We start from the raw sequence: 17,337 nt of genomic DNA, 5'->3' as shown, positions 1-17,337 counted from the left end.
TCCACCTCCCAGAATCAGTACATCTTTGCCAGTGTAATCTTCTTTGCCACTGCCCATGATGGCCCGGGTATATGCCAAGTCACTCTCTGCCAAATCTAGAAAAGAGAAATAAAGATCCAAACTGGTGACTCCACCCAAACACACAAACTACGTGGCCTCACCACTCTACAAAGTGCTAGAATTCAGCCCAAAATGTAAAATTTTCATTTTCAATCTTTAAAAACTTTCAATGATGTGCAGGTTTTTTGTTTTTTTTTTTTTTTTTTTTTTGGATTGAGGACTTTTCATCAACCCTGATCATCTGACACCTAATACAAATGGACACTAGTTGATGGGAAGAAAATCTAGTCTTAAGAAATGTGCTGACATGCTGAATAATTAAAAGAAATTATATCTTTGATACTTGTTAAACCTTGGTAAGGAAATAAAGGAAAAAAAGTAAAAAAAAAATTACATCTTAACAGATGAAATATGATGTCTGAGAGTTGCTTCAAAATGAGAGGGATGAGACTGGCCAGGAATTGATAACTGTTGATGCTCAGTGGTGAGTACACGTGGGTTCATCACACTAGTTTGTCTACTTAGGTTTGAATTTTTCCGTAACAGTTTTTTTAATTAGCAATTGCATTTTCTTTAGAAATACAATCCAAATACTCAACATTAAGGAAGCAATGTCAAGACGAAGTTTACATGAAAGCCCAGACAATCTACGGGTTAATATGATATAAATGTACATCTCAAAGAACAGCAGAATCAAAGACAAACTTGGACAAATCCACAACAGCAATGTCCGGAAAACATCCAACATATCACCCCTTTGTTATGCGATTGGGGCAGGGATGGAGTACTTACTAACATCCCCGCTAAGGATGAGAATATTTCCAAATTGCTTTGAGTGTAGAATTTTAATGTTCTGATAAGGCGAATCTTCATCATACACCACTTCATCTATGTCGTATTCAACCAGGCGCCCATCAGCGGTGGGCCAGTATCTGTCGATGGCCCCTCCTCGAACTATGGGTGGTAATCTGGAAAAAGAGGGAAACAGGATCGTGCCTTACTAGAATACCCCCTTACAATAGGACCTGGAATGAAGACGGTACAAAAGAAAGCCCTACGGCTGCAGGCAGACTCCTGAAGAGCACAAAATGAATCCAAATCTTGGACTTTTAGTTTTGTAGAATCATGGCCACCACCAAAGGTCGACAACTATTGTACAGAGGAGTTTACTTTTTTCAAAAACCTTTCTGGCATGCTTCAGATTTTTCGTAATAAAAAGCTGAAGGAGAAAAATGGCCACTGAAGACTTCACACTTCACCAAATACTCAAGTTATGCCTCCTAAGACCTCCTATATTACCACATTGCCATTAGCACATTCACACAAGTCCTTTATAGCTGTTCTGCTCTTGAATACAGGTTCATCTGTGCATTTTGCTATTTTTTTTAGCCTCACATAACCTAGAAACTTTTTTTTTTTTTTTGAGACAGAGTTTCTCTGTGTCACCCTGGGTAGAGTGCAGTGGCATCATCATAGCTCACTACAACCTCAAACTCCTAGGCTCAAGCAATCCTCCTGCCTCAGCGTCCTGAGTAGCTGGGACTACAGGCATGCACCACCACGCCCAGCTGATTTTTCCATTTTTAGTAGAGACGGGGTCTCGCTCTTGCTCAGGCTGGTCTTGAACTCCTGAGCTCAAGCGATCCTCCTATCTCAGCCTCCCAGACTGCAGGATTATAGGCGTAAGCCACTGCACTGGGCCCCAGAACATTCTTTTTTTCCCCAGTATGTTTCATGACATTTATATCTCTGAAAAGTACAGACCAGGTGTTCTGCTTAAAAAAAAAAAAAAAAAAAACACCCCCTCCTGTGGGTTTACCTGATCTCTTCATGATTAGAGTCAGGTTGACATATATTACACAGGAACACAAGATGTGTATTTGTCCTATTATTGGTGATGCTAAGTGTATGGTCACTTGATTAAAGCGGTATTCACTGGATCTCTCCCCTTTGAAATTACTAAGTAGGCCGTGGGGTGGTCCCCTGAAACTGGGTAAAGGTCCTAATCCCCAAACAAACCTTTACTAGTGGTTTTAGCATCTAGAAGATTATTACCTGAACCAATTATTACTAGAGTGGCTGCAAAATGATGATTTTCTGATTCCATTCTTTTTGTAAATACTATTTTTGATAGGGTGACTGTACTAAAAACTACCAGCAGAGGACACTAAATGACAAGGGAAGAGGGACCTAGAAAAGGGGCTTGGCAAATCCAACCTGAACACAAAGAAAATGAAAACTCACCACACACGTAACACAACCTCGTGTGAGTCCTGTGTTCTCAAACACAGTGGTGTTCAACAGTACAACGGCAGGGTGTACAGCTGGGATACACTACCTCTGACTTACTCTTGTCTCTTTCCACTGCCGGCTCACCTGCTTCCAAGACTACCGTCTGAACCTGTCACAAGTTAACAAGGCTTTCTATAAGGAAATACTAACATCTGCAAAGAGCACTGAGACTGAGGAAGCAAACTCCCATAAACTCTCCTTTAATCCTAACAACTCCTGATTTAACCATTTCTTAGCCTTTTAAGTGAAGAAACTCAGCTTTCGAAATGTTGGGCAGAGCACAGGTTTTTCTTGCAAATTATAAAATGTGAAGCACCAGTCAGGATAACCCCCAGAGAACAGGCAAACAGCACTAGGAGGAAGCCTCTTCTACCCCTGATGGTGGGGAGTAGAGGTGAGTGAGTGAGCCACCCGCAGCACTGGATGATGGTGACAAATACAAAGTCACCCACTTTCGGGGAGGAAACCCACCGCCTGGTTGACAGCCAGTCAGCCATAGGCAATTACTGCATTATGACGAACTCACTGAAAATAAACGATGCCTATTCTCAATTGTGTCATTAGTGCCTTGGTCAAGGTGAAGAGCTGTTGGCAACACCACGGTTTTTTAAGAGTGGCAAATAAACAAGGATCTTAACAGGATGTGGAAGCCACTGCTTACACCTAGCATAAAGCACATCTCCTTACAATGAATGGGCTACCAGGAGACACCGTGGAGCCCTGCAGAACTTGTTTCCACCTTCACTGCTGAAAACTGAAACCGGACTGCTAAAGTCAGGTGGAATATGTCCTGGGCGTCAGGCATCCGTGCAAATTCCAAGAATTGTTTTTTAATAAAACTTACCTTTCTTATTTCATTTCATTTGAAAGTAGAATACGAAAATAAATTCAAGTAAATTCCACGGCTTCTTAGTCGAAAATTCAGATTTAATTCATTAGCCAAAGGAGAATAATAATTTCAGACAATGTTAGTGAGTTATTTGTTAATGATTTAATCTCTAACAATGTCATTCGCCAGATTAAAAAAAAAAACAGTGCAAGGGTCGGGTGCGGTGGCTCACGCCTGTAATCCTAGCTCTCTGGGAGGCCGAGGCGGGTGGATTGTTTGAGCTCAGGAGTTCGAAACCAGCCTGAGCAAGAGCGAGACCCTGTCTCTACTAAAAATACAAAGAAATTAATCGGACAACTAAAAATACATAGAAAAAATTAGCCGGGCATGGTGGCACATGCCTGTAGTCCCAGCTACTCGGGAGGCTGAGGCAGAAGGATTGCTTGAGCCCAGGAGTTTGAGGTTGCTGTGAGCTAGGATGACGCCACGGCACTCTAGCCCGGGCAACACAGTGAGACTCTGTCTCAAAAAAAAAAAAAAAAAAACCAACAAAAAAAAACAGTGCAGTCCTTGTCCTTTTGCGGCTAAAAACAAAAGGCCTACAAGGTATTCCGAACTTTTCATTCTTTACACTCTTATTTTATGAAAAGATGTAAAAACCGTGATAAGCAAAAATAACTTCTGTATTTTGAAATAAAAATCTAAAGCTTTACTCCATTCCCACTTAGAAAACTCCTACACCAAAAAAAAACAAAAGTCAGACTTCTCATGAATGTTGAGGCCCATAAATGCATTCTATTTCCTCACTCCTACAATTAACCCGGATTAAAAAAAAAAAATCAGAACACGTTTTGCTAAGGGCCAATTCATTACCACCTAAGACATTTCTGACGCCGTGAGAAACAGTGGGAACCTGTTCTGGCTGCAGATAAGGAAAACTCTGCAAACAGGAAAAGATGAAATACCCAGAAAGTGGTGTGGGTGTGTTTTAAAGGATGAGAAAGGGGGAAGAGACATGGCTGAGGCCCCTAAACTGAGCTTGAGTCAGATAAGAGAGTCTAGGTGCTCTGACAGATCTCAAAAGAGAGGGAAAGTTCTGCAGTGTGTCACATTCTTTTCACTTTAAGCTTCCTGCTTTCCTTTCTACCTACCAGAGGTTAATTACCTTGTTATCTTACATCTGCCCTGCAGCTTTCCTATGGGCTGATCAAATTTAGCATGGTGAGTCATTAAGTACTTAAACATCCTAGCTCTTGCCAGTAAGGATTCCCTCTTCTCCAAAGTGCCATGGACTAGAGAAAACTATACTCCGGTTGCTCCATCTTGGTAAAGTCCCTCTGTGTCTGTCTCTGCGTCTATGACGTTAACTTTATGAACAAGGGACAGGCCTCCTATGCCTCACAGCATAATGAGAAGTCACCAAGGCAGGGCAAGAGTAAATTGCCCTGCAATGTGTGCTGTGTATCCCAAGCACTTGTTAACTCCCATGACATACCAGACCCTATTCCTTCAAGCAAATGCTAAAACTGCTACCTTCTATCAAACTTCTTTCAAAATCTGACACCACTGGCAAACACTTCAGTGCTGTCCAACAGAACTTTCTTCGATGATGAAAATGTTCGATATTTGTATTGTCCAATATGGCAATCACTAGCCACTCACTAGCTATCAACATGAGGCTAATGCGACTGAGGAACTGAATTGTTTATTTTAATTAATTGGACTTTAAATGGCCACATGTGGTTAGTGGCTACCCTACTGGATGGGGAAAGCTTCATTTTCTTCATTATCATTTGAAAATAATCCACCTATGGCAGCTCAAGGTAGATGCCCTCTCAATTCTTAGTACCTTGTAAAGTTTTCTTACTTGAAAGCCTTGAAGCAAATTTGTTCACCCTACCCTGTCAGAAGTCTCCTAAAATCGGTTAATTCTACTCTGGGGCCCAGAACCCTGAGCACAGAAAAGTGTCCTTTTCTCCTTCCTGAAGGGGTTGGGGGTCAGGAGTTTTCTAGCCTACCTTTGACTGAGGCAGCAGCCCCATCTAGGTCTCCGCTTTCTATAGTTCCAACTCCTTGAAGTCACTCCCTGTCTCCCTTCTGCCTTTGTTTCATTTTATCCAGCATTTCTGTGTGTGTGTGTGTTCATACATTTTGTCTTGTTTTGGTGTGAGGGGCCCAGTAGTTCACTGTGTTGTAAGAAGCGCATGTTGATTTTGATCTCTTCCACATCTTAAGTAGACACTACTGGGGCCAACACTGCCATTCTGATTATTTTACCAGTTAAACAAACGTAAGAGGACATTCAAGAGTAGACTTACCGCTTCACCCGCCCAGTACCGTCCTGGTTCAATTCTTTCATTTTTTCTTCAACTTTGTTCAAAAGCTACAATTAAAAGAAATGAATGGGCTTACAGATCGAGTTGTGTGGAACAGCTAAATTACAGACCAGAAGACTGAGGCCGTGCTGACAGAGGAGTATGGGCACATACACCTGTCCCCCTCCATCCCTACAGCAGCCTCCCGGCCTGGCCCAATTCCATCCTCCCACACCAACTATCCCCCACGGTGCTGACCTAGTCTGAGACCTTAGTCTCAGCAACACAACAAGGGAGGGGAAGTCTAAAGGGTGCTGCCCCTATAAAATCCTGGCTAAAGGTTTTAGATATTCTCTCCAGTGGAAAGTAAAATCATTACTCATACTCAGGCAGTTAAAGCGGAAAGCTGACAGCCAGGCTCCTAAAAACAACTGAGGAACAACTACTTCTTTTCTAAAACCACTTATCTGGAGGGAGGAAAGTTTAAAATTAAGTTAACTGGGAAGTCAGCAATGAAGAGAAAACAATTTTAATGTCATTAAGCTAAGTGGACGTTATGATTCTTAAACACTTGAATACATAACGATGAAAAACCGACACTGTCAATTTCTTCCTTGCTCTGTGCATCACTGTCGTAACTCTGAAGGTCCAGTAACACCAATCCATGTGGGTAAATTCTCAAGTTGGCAAAGCTACAAAGGAAAGAATAATTTTAAGGTTAGGAATTATATCATGGCACTCAAAAGAAAAAAGATGCCACCCCCATTAAGAAAAAAGACCACTGCCCTTTATTTCTCTAAATTACACAGTTAATCCTTTTGTTTTCTTATTAGGGCCTCTTCTTAAGGGAAGAGGCTACCAATCATTTATATGGAAGATTTAAAGGATGTCACCAAATGCCAGGTTTTTCAAAACTGGTTCTTAGGCCCAGAAATTGATTCAGTAGCGGTTCGGTGAATCTGATTTTTTAAAAAAGTTTCCCAGGTGACTCTGCCAGGTTTAAGAGGAAGGAAGGGTGGAGAAAGGCAAACTGGGTTCTCCCAATTAACCTTCAGAGTTCAAACCAGAGCCATTCCCCCCCACCCCACTGCAAGCCAGTAGCCGGTAAGTTAATTTAGTAGGGGGTGGGGGAGCGGCAAACTCCAGCCCTGCAGCCTGCAAACCCAATCTCGCCCACAGCAGGCTTTTGTAAAGCCTGCAGGCTAAAAATGGCTTATATTTTTAGAGTTGTTTTTTAAAAAAAGGAATGTGACAGTGACTTTATGTAGCTCCTTACAGAAAGTCTCCTGACCCCTAATTTAGTGGATCTGATCAGCCCTTTTTTATGAAATAAATATATTTGAGTGTATCTCATGCAATAAAAATGTGTTTGATACGACTTTTGTTTCAATTATATGCATGTATTTGTATTGCATATACACAGACGTGTATTTCCAGGGTTATGATGTAAGATCACTTTGTACTATAACCTGTGGTTAAAGAAACATTTGAAAAACACTAAATTAGACAATGAATTCTGTTCAGAGAATATAAGCAGTGTGCCTGGATTTAAAAATAAATAAAACTAGTTATTTTTTACCTTCAGCCATTAAATGGCCTCAAAATCAAGTTCAGGCCCAGACACCACCAACTCATTTACACCTGAAGAAGTAGATAATCTTTCTTTCCCCCTGCATCACCACCAGCAGCAAAAGAGGAGAGAGGCCTGGAGTAAAGGACAGAGAAATGCCACCCCCAGGGACACATTCTCAAGTCTATACTGAGTCTGTGTTCCCGGGCAAAAAAAAAAAAAAAAGAGAAATGCCACCCCTTAACCACTTGGGTGGTTCTAGTATGAACACAGAATGCTGGAAGTTGGGGTCAAGTACCAAACTCAATAGGAGGTCCTAGGGATACAAGCAGAAATAGAGAAAAATAAGAGTGCCAGGTGGGGGAGAAATGGAGCAGCTGAAAAAAGGTGGCTGAGGACCAGGGCCAGGCTACTCAGCATCACAAAAGGACCATTAACTGGGAGAAGCCAAGCCAGAAACAGGCTTGGAGCTGCAATCCCGCCCCCCCAAGCCCAAGTGTGGGTAGGACAAGCGGGGTTTCAGGAGAGGCACCTCAGGATAGGTCCCAGTTGACCAAGTGAGAGAGGAGGAAGATCAATGTAGAAAATAAGTTTTTTAACTGAGTATGTTGATTTTATTTTTTTGCTTTCAGAAGCAATTTCCAAGTATTAATAGCTCTTGTCACTCAAAAACCTCCTTCTGGGAAGAATTCTAAGTCCTCTGTACAACTGGAATCCGTGTCTGTGGTATTAACAGAAACTTCAAGAACTTCAGTAGAGAGGTAGGCAGGGCCCGGCTGTAAAGATGCAGCTACTCATGTGGGGCTGGAGAAGTTGCCTACTGAGGTGGCAGAGTGATGAGTTCTGCCAAAGGATGGACCACAGTAAAGACAGCGAGAGGTGGCAGGGACAGAGAAGGGCTGAGCGCAAGCCTGCAGGAGCCAGGGGCTCTAGGACAGCTGTGGCACCTCTGCTTCCAGGACACTCTCCATCAGTTGTGCCAGAGCATGGTGAAGGATGAAGGGCAGAGGAGGGTTTGGTGGTGGTATTGATTTGGGCCACCCTTAACAAAGAAATATTCACTTTAGACGCATTGGAGATATCTGCTAAACACACATATGGAAGTTTGCTACAGAGTTAGAAATACAAGTCTGGGCTTGGGGAGGAAGGGACTGGAATGTCTTTGAGAGGCATGATAGAAAACAATTAATGCCACACAGGTGGGCCATGTAGGCATACAAAGAGAGCAATGGAAGGTGGGGTGGGCTCAAAAAGTAGAAGTTTCCCTTGTCTCACAGCACTGTCCTACAGGCCTCTAGAAGATTGGGGAGGTGGTTATTTTTTCTTTTAATAGAGAAATAAAGAAGGGAGAGAAAGTGGGACATTAATAGAATGAAAGCCATTGAAAATATCCAGTTAACATTTTTAAATCAATAGTGCCAATTACTAAGAATCTTAATAGTTTGACATACTAAGCCAGTCTAGATAAAATACAAACCTAGATTTCAGAAACTACAAAGAGCTCAATGCACTGGTGCCTTCTGTCATCAGTCATTTCTTAGTTTACGCTTTCTTTCTACTCTCAGAACACATTTACTTTCAACTACATAGCTACTACGGTAAGTCTACACAGTCTTTAAAGTCTTTTTTAAAAAACCCAAGACTAGAACTCTTGGATCATCTCAGCTTCCTATCAAACTACTTGTAGACTTTATCATCCGGCATTTTACTATGGTCTGCACTGACTGATCATCACTCAGAACAGTGCCACTCAAGGTGTGGTCAGCCGACCAGAGCATCAGCATCCCCCGGGAGCCTGTTAGAAACGTGACCCAGGTCCCTGCCCCAGACCTACTGCATCAGAAACTCTTGGGGTGGGAGCCCAGTAATCTGTGTCACAACCAACTCTGGATTGTTGCTTGCCATCTCTCATTGCTTATGCTGCCAAGGGTTCTTGGTCCTGGCCACGCAGTAGAATCACTGGGGCTTTGGAGAAATACAGATGTCTGGGCTCGATGGTCTCAATCTCTGGGGGGAATGGCTGGACATGGGTATTTTGTGAAAGTTCTCCCAGGAGAGAGATTCTAATGGGCAGCTAGGTGAGAAGCACTCAGTTCCTGTCCCCTCCTAGAAGGTGTCAAAGAAGAAAACAAATACCTGGATGCTACCCCTCACCCTCTGCCCCTCTCTCTGTTCTTCCCCCATCTGAAGAAGAGCACTCTAGGCTGCCTCACCTGCCGTTTTTGTTTGTGTAGGTTGCTAAATAGCCGTGGTCCTGCCAGGTATGCACCGACTCCGCCATCCCCTGCTCCTGGAAAATGGACTGGAGGCCTTTTAGAATGGTCTCACCATCAGCTAGAACAGAGAGAGAAGACAAGACGGTCAGGAAGAAGTGGCCAGAAGGAAAGCCAATGAGGCAGGGTCTGACAGCTGAACCTTACAAGAAAACCTGAACAAAGTTGCCAGCGTCGCTTATCCCCTTCTATCACGAGCTATAAACATTCTGCACCCTGCAAGGAGAGGCTACACAGCTCACCAGGTTACACAATAAAAACAACAAAAACAGACCACAAGTAGCTGTGCCAAGGATGCAGACAGATGTTCAGCCTAACTAGAGACAGCATAACAGAATACTCAGCCCAACCAGAAATCAAAGAAATGCAAATAAATGCACATACAATAAATGAGATTCTACTTCAGGTTAGATAAATTACTGAGGATACACAGTACTAGAAAGGGGATTACCATCCACTGTTGATGGGTATCATTAAGACTTGAAAACTTTTGATTTTCCAGGTGTTTTACAGATACGGATATGTTGCTTTGTAAGTGGCAAAAAGATAGTTATGCTCAGTAACATAGTTCTAAATGGTAGAAACTGGACGATTCCGTACAAGACAACCTGCTGCGTTGTCTGTTTCCCCCACCCCACCCCACTCACACGGTCCCAAAGCCAATCCTTCCGTCTCCACCCCCAAAGGTAGAGCTCAGTGTCCCCAGATAGGACTAAGGTCAAGGTTTCAAAAAAACACATTAACCTCTGCAGGTTCACTTGAAGCCAAAACCTTCAAGAACACCCAACATCACAATACTTAGAAGGACAAAATGCAATTGTTCTTCTCTAGCTCTATCTGCGAAGCAGGCATTCCCCGATAAAGGTAAAGTGAAGAACCACAATGTGACGAGAGGAATTACTCTTTATCATCCCGCCAGCCCTCTGCAGGCTGGCTCCCCATGAAGGAAAAAAACAACATAGCCTGGAAAGCATCAAAACAAAGAAGCATCTCTGTGACCTGAACAGAGGCAAAAGGAAAAAAAAAAAAAAAAAAGATTCACAGCTGACTGCAGTGCAGTTTCCCCAGACAATTACATTAGAATTCCTGCCAGGAACAATTCATAAGTAGTGCCGAACCTACAGCTGGGAAATTAAGGATTTTGTCACTATGCCATATAGAGTCTATCTCCAGTGACTTCTGGAACTGTGTCCAAGACTATTGCAGCACACAGTAAGAATGAGGGCTACCAACAGGGGGTGGGGGTGGGGGGTCAGAGGCCAAATTGGATAGTAGATGTGTCTTATTGAGGCCTGCACAGACTTTTTAAAAGTGTGAATTAGTTGCTGTTTAAAAATCAGAAGATTTCATCTTCTTCCACTGTATTGGTAGAATGGTGGCCTCCAAAAAGATATGTCCACATCCTAACCTCCAGAACCTGGGAGTGTGACTTTATTTGGAAAAGGGTCTTTGTAGATGTAAGTAAGTTAAGGATCTCACAATGAGAGCATCTGGATTATCCAAGTGGACCCTAACCCAATGACAAGTGCCCTTACAAGAGACAGAAAAGAAGACACAGGGAGAAAGAGGGGCAGGTGATATGAAGATGGTGGCAGAGGCTGGAGTGATCACAGGGCTACAAGCCAAGGAAAGCCAGGAGCCCACCAGAAGGCGGAAGAGGCAAGGACTGATTTTCCCCTAGAAGCTTCAGGGGAAACATGACCATGCCACACCTTGATCTTGAACTTCTGGGCCTCCAGAACTGTGAGGGAACAAATTTCTACCACTTGAAGCCATCCAATTTGTAGTACACTGTTACAGCAGCCCTAGCAAGCTAATGCACCCACCAAAAATTCACATTTTCAACTTTAACAAACAACAGTAAATGGAATAATAAAAATGGCAGTGAGACCATAACTTAATCTTTGGAATCGTCAGAGCCATTAGGACAGCCCAACCAAAACTCGGATAACATTTAGAAGAAAACTAGATGGCAGAGTGTACCTCCAAACCCCCAAACAGGAGTGGGTGGAAATAAAATGGGACACAGACCAGAGACCTGTCTGGTACTAGCAATTGTGTGAGAGGAAAAAGAGAGAAAGCAAAGGGACTTCAAACAGCCCTGAGAATTAGAGGAACCCCCACCCCCCAAAAAAGTTACCAACAGGTAGGTGTTCACTCCCAAAAAAGGAGTTTCTTCCCCTCAGAATGCAGCACAGCACCCAGCAAGCCAAAGTAAGAATGCAGCTGAAACCCACTGAGAGAGAAGGGGACCTGGGTAGGGCCAGATAATGTCAGGGTGGTAGAGCCCTACGGATGGCCAAAATGAACACGCTTCCAGGAGAAAGCCCCACATCAGGGAGACACTACTGCAATCCACATCCCAGTCCTGTGGCAACACAAGCATCTATGAAAACCAGCAGCAGCCCAATGAATGATTAAGTTCTCAGTCATTCCTAGCAAAACTGTGCCTTTGGGAAACTCATTTGGCAGAAAATAATCTAGCTTGCTTTGCTATTCTGAAATTGGTTTCAGGAAATTAAAAGGGAAGGCCTGAATTATATCCCCAGAACTGTGGTGTTTAAGACTGAATTCCACCTCCCTTCAAAAAAGAAAAATTCTGATTTCAAACTTGATAAAATGAACTAATCTTGTTCAGTTTGTGTTCGTCACCAAAGCCTGGTGGGTCAGCCCACTGTGGAGGTGACTGAGTGTGCCCAGCCTGGCAGAACTCACCCTGAATATGAAAACCACTCTGAAATTATGCAATCCCTCCTTGGCTAGAACAGATGTTTTCTGTTTTGAAAGTGTATAAAACAAGTCATCACTCTGGGTAAACTGCCTCAAAGACTGGGTTCTGTTGGCACATTACAAAACAGAACACAAATCCCCCATGCTGGTGAAGGAACAATCTAGGCAGGGCCACCCTGTGTGTGATTGACCAGGCTGTGCAGTGAACAAGGACTCCGGCCTGGGGGCTGAGCTGCGGTGAACTCCGTCCCTTGGGCCAGGGGAATGGGGTGTCTTTGTCTGTTCTATGCAAAGGCCTTGACTGCTGGCCAAGCCCAGCACGGCGGCCGTCCCCTTTTCCTAACTGGCATAATTAGTGGAAAGGCACCATGTGGGATAAAGAAAGCCCTCCGGCCAGGTTTCAAACTAAACAAAAAACTTTACAAAAGAAACTCAATTTGAAGTGTTACTTGTTTCCACACTATGGGCTTCCCCCCCAACCAGTGCAGTAAAAACAGGCCAAGTCTGAATTATGTCTGGTAGTTCATTCACCTGTATACGCCCAGTTTGTTTGTGCAGGCCACCTGGTTCCTGTGGGCATCTGAGTATGCCGGCCCTGCCAGGAAAGGTGTCTATAGGGCGTTGTGGGGACAACGCTGTTCTGCCCACTGTCACCTCACTTCATACTCACCTTCCTCCTGATCCTCCCTGCCCCCCCATCACCCAGTCTGCTCCTAGCCCTTGGGGAAGACTCTAGAAAGGGGAACTGGAGCTGAAAACTACCTGGTAATATCTCTTTTCCAAATAAGAGTTTTAAAGTGAAAACTACATGCCAAAGCGACAGGCTCTGCTAGGCTTACCGAGGCGGCTCACTTAGTCATCTTAACCTGAGATGCTCAATAAATGTTTTACAGGTAAATGAAAAATTATTTCACTTGGCTGAATTCATGATCTTTATTATCATATCTTTGCAGAGTTTCTAGAACATCCAGACCAGTTGTTTTCAATCCTAGGTATGCATTATAACCACCTGGGGAGTTTTTAAAAATTCCAATGCCACACAGCTAGACCAATTAAGTAAAAATTATAGGGGTGGGACCCAGGCATCAATATTTTCAAAAGCTCCCTGGGAAATTCCAATGTGCAGCCACGACTGAGAACCACTGATCTAAACTACCTGATAAAAAAGAAAAAGAAATCCCCATCTTCATACTAACTACACCCAAGTCACCAAAAAGTTTTATTAAATATAAAATGTTCAACAAAACAGAAGGGCTGGCCGGGCGCGGTGGCTCACACCTGTAATCCTAGCACTCTGGGAGGCCGAGGCGGGCGGATTGTTTGAGCTCAGGAGTTTGAGACCAGCCTGAGCAAGAGCGAGACCCCGTCTCTACTAAAAATAGAAAGAAATTAATCGGACAACTAAAAATATATAGAAAAAATTAGCCGGGCATGGTGGCACATGCCTGTAGTCCCAGCTACTCGGGAGGCTGAGGCAGGATTGCTTGAGCCCAGGAGTTTGAGGTTGCTGTGAGCTAGGATGACGCCACGGCACTCTAGCCTGGGCAAAAGAGTGAGACTCTGTCTCAAAAAAAAAAAAAAAAAAACAGAAGGGCTGAAAAAAGTTCAAACTCTCTACCAACTGAAGCCAAAAGTAATGTCACTCACATGCTCCCCCACAAAAAAATGCTTTGCAATTTCAAATTTCAACATTCATAACTGTCTAGTACAGAACTTGTAAAATGACCAAACAAATCAGACTTGTTCTATAGGGGCTCCTCAATATTGGGGGTGAGGCTGACAGTACGGTAGGCCTGTCCTGTCCCTCACAGGATTTTGGCAACCTTACCCACTAATTATCAGTTAATAGCACCCCTTGTCAAAAAAAGACCCACACCCCCATTGCCCCAGGGGTGGAAAAAGGGCAACACAATGTCTTGAGAACTACTAGATGCTCTACACATGGGTGAAAATGAGCCTGACCAAAGCATACCCAAATTTGGGAACACAGAAAATCTGAAAGTAGATGTGAACGCTAAAAAAGATAACCACATGGCTTTCAAGGAGACATGGTAATCCAAACTAGGCCAATAAAATGTTTGGCAGAAGTTCCTAGAAAATTCACGTCAATGGGCAGGCAAGAATGATGCATTATAACTGGTGTTATCACTCAGAACCTACCACTCAGAAACATAGTGACCTCTCCCAGGGCAAAATGTGTCCTTTGTCCGCTGAACAATGCAATGTCCCCATTTCCAGACCACTGCCTGCTTTGTGTTTGTTCAACAATAAGTTAAAATGAATCAACTGGTCCAAACTAAATACACCACTACACCAAAGGAAAGGAAGACAGGAAGGGGGAGAAAAAAGAATCAAGGCCTAAGTTTCACCTCCCTGCCTCATTTTTTCCCAGGGATCCATTTATAGGCCATTCTTGGAGAACATCATTCCTCTGACCCTGAGGATCAGCTCCAGATGGCTGAAGCCCAAATCTATATAATCCAGCTGGAACCTGCTTCCCATGCAACTGCCCACTGCACTATTTCAATCACAGGTCTGAGATCAAAATCAGGCTTGTGACTTCCCTACTCCCACCAGCCACTCGGATGCCCATAATCCCCTCCTCCAAGCTTTTCCCACAAATTCCCCCACCACGGCCTCTCTACCCCACCCAAACTCGTTGGCCAGGACACTTTGCACTTACAGATCTAATTTCCTCAAATTAGGAAAAGTGGAGACACTACTTTGTAGGGTTCTTGAACAGAACCCAGAATCAATGTTAGTTCCCTTCCATCCCTCATGGTCTTACACTGCTATTTAATCATTGATCTGTATTATGGGCCGCCCTGTGTAAGATTTGCTGTACTGAGCCAACCTTACTAGCCAAGGAAGTCATGCCGAATAAAAACCCAAGACACCATGTGACCTAGCAAAAAGACAAAAAACATGCTTTGGTTATATTCCTGGTCCTCCTTCAGCTTTGAGAGGCTAAATGCTCCTTAAACTGAAATGAATTAGAGGCTGCCCTAAGGAAATACGTAATTCTCACATATCCAGAAAAAACTCTAGACTCCCTCCACTGTAACCCTGGCTTACAGCTTTTTGTTTCAACTTCAAAAACTTCAGCTAGGAAAACTCAGGCCAAAGGTACACTGGACTGTGAGCAGGCTCTTTCTGAAGGCCACACGATCCCAAGTGTCTTGTGTGTGGACTTCACCCCCTGCGCGGAGCCAAACTCCACCAGCTAGCTCAGCCTGCCCTGCCACAGGCCAGAGCCTTAACATTCTCCTCTGCACCATGAGGGGGCTGGAACAGAAGATCTGCCTTCACATTCCTTTCAGCTCTCTCACATTCAAGTAGCACCTGGCTTATGAAACCAGGAGATGAATTTCTATTCTTGCCAAGTGTATTTTTAATTATGAAGGCTGGAAATTCCACACCTCCCTATCAAGCTCCTACCGCCCATTGCTTTGCCTCCTAGGTCTCTCCCACACGAGCCCCAAGGGATGGTTAATCATTCCCATCTTCGCGTCATGCCAAAGTGATGAGGCCCCCAGCCTAACCTCGTCTCCAGCCCACCTACTACTCCAGCAACTGCAGGTGCTGCCACTCCTAATCCACCAAGATTTCCAAAGCTCCATGCCCTCGCTCACACTTGATTCCCACCCCCCTTACCACCTACTGCGCAGGTACACCTGCACCCCTCCTGCCTGCTTTCGGGGCTATCTGCATGATTTGTCTCTGAGGGAACATGGCCCAGAAGCGGCCGGCAACAGATCCAGTCAGCAACTCCCTGCGAGGGGAAGTATAAATGCAGATGTCCTCTTCCCAAAACCCCAGGCTCTGATGTCAGAGAATCTAAGAGCCAGGCTCAGGTTCACATGTAAAGCAGCTTTCTGGTTTTTCTTGATAGACCCCCCCAAAACCTAAGAGGAAGAAAGGGAAACTGGACTCCAATCCAACTGGAAGTCATTCAGGTAGCTACTTTTTTTTTTCTTTTCTTTTTGATAGAGATGGGGGGGGGGTCTCGCTCTTGCTCAGGCTGGTCTCGAACTCCTGACCTTGAGCAATCCACCCGCCTCGGCCTCCCAGAGTGCTAGGATTAGAAGCGTGAGCCACTGCGCCCGGCCCAGGTAGCTACTTTAAAAACCCATTCAGATGTTCTAATCTTGACAGTGGTAGTAGCTGCATGACTGTATGCACTGGTCAAAACTCAGAACTGTACATTAAAATGTACTCTGTGTAAATTGTATCTCAAGTTAAAAAAGGAAATATCTATTCAGCAGTCACCAAAACCACTCGCATAACTCCTCCGAAAAGAATGACAAAAGAGCACAGCACTCCTCATGGAGTCCCTCTCACCCAAGCTGGTGGCTCAGCACTGCCTAAAGGATGGAGAACATCCTCCAAACCTACTCAAAATATCCCAGGTCCATCAAAAACACGAAGATCAACAGGCAGCAAGTCCAGATCACCGAAGTCAAGTGATACATGGAAAAATCCTTCATATTTTGCAGTAAGTTTTAAGTTATATTCAAATTTTAACTTTTTAATTTTAAAAAAAGGGTATGCCTATCAAGAGACTTGACATCCAGATGCCTAATGAGTTTTCCAGGGATTAATGTGAAGATCAAACAGGTGCTTCTTGGGCGTGCCTTACTTCGACAGCTTGCTTTTATATTCCCACGTCCAGTCCTTTTTACAACTGCACAGTGATTCATCTCATCACACAAAATCCAAGCCAACACAAACATTCAGAGCAGCATGACTCATAAAAGACAAAAAGTAGAAACAACCCAAATGTCCATCAAGTTACAAATGGATAAGCAAAATGTGGTACATCCGTTCCACAGACTGTCATTCAGCCATAAAAGGAATGAAGTACTGATATATGCTACACAGAATGTGGTCAGGACAGGCGCGATGGCTGACGCCTGTAATCCTAGCACTCTGGGAGGTTCAGGCGGGAGGATAGGTTGAGCTCAGGAGTTCGAGACCAGCCTGAGCGAGAGCGAGAGCGAGTCTCTAATTAAAAAAAAAAAAAAAAAAAAAAAATTATCTGGACAGCTATAAAAGGAATGAAGTACTGATATATGCTACACAGAATGTGGTCAGGACAGGCAGGGTGGCTTATGCCTGTAATCCTAGCACTCTGGGAGGTTCAGGCGGGAGGATCGCTTGAGCTCAGGAGTATGAGACCAGCCTGAGCAAGAGCGAGACCCCGTCTCTGAAAAACAAAACAAAACAAAACAAAACCCTCAAACACCCAAATTTGAATTCAACTTTGCA

At 43.9% G+C, this 17,337-nt stretch overlaps 1 protein-coding gene across 1 annotated transcript in view; it reads right to left on the bottom strand.

The window, feature by feature from the left end:
• SMS (spermine synthase) overlaps positions 1-17,337 on the bottom strand; it is a 54,058-nt gene that overhangs the window by 22,877 nt on the left and 13,844 nt on the right. The window contains exons 2-6 of the mRNA XM_012656343.1: positions 9,280-9,400; positions 6,095-6,188; positions 5,500-5,564; positions 853-1,028; positions 6-95 (exon numbers count right to left, since the gene is read on the bottom strand). Coding sequence (XP_012511797.1) covers positions 6-95; positions 853-1,028; positions 5,500-5,564; positions 6,095-6,188; positions 9,280-9,400 — 546 coding nt within the window. The remainder of the gene's footprint in view (positions 1-5; positions 96-852; positions 1,029-5,499; positions 5,565-6,094; positions 6,189-9,279; positions 9,401-17,337) is intronic.

This window comes from Propithecus coquereli, unplaced genomic scaffold, assembly GCF_000956105.1.
Source record: "Propithecus coquereli isolate 6110/MARCELLA unplaced genomic scaffold, Pcoq_1.0 Scaffold50, whole genome shotgun sequence".
Taxonomy (NCBI): Eukaryota; Metazoa; Chordata; class Mammalia; order Primates; family Indriidae; genus Propithecus; species Propithecus coquereli.
The sequence above is the reverse complement of the archived record's forward strand: the minus strand, read 5'-3'. Positions and strand labels throughout refer to the sequence as shown.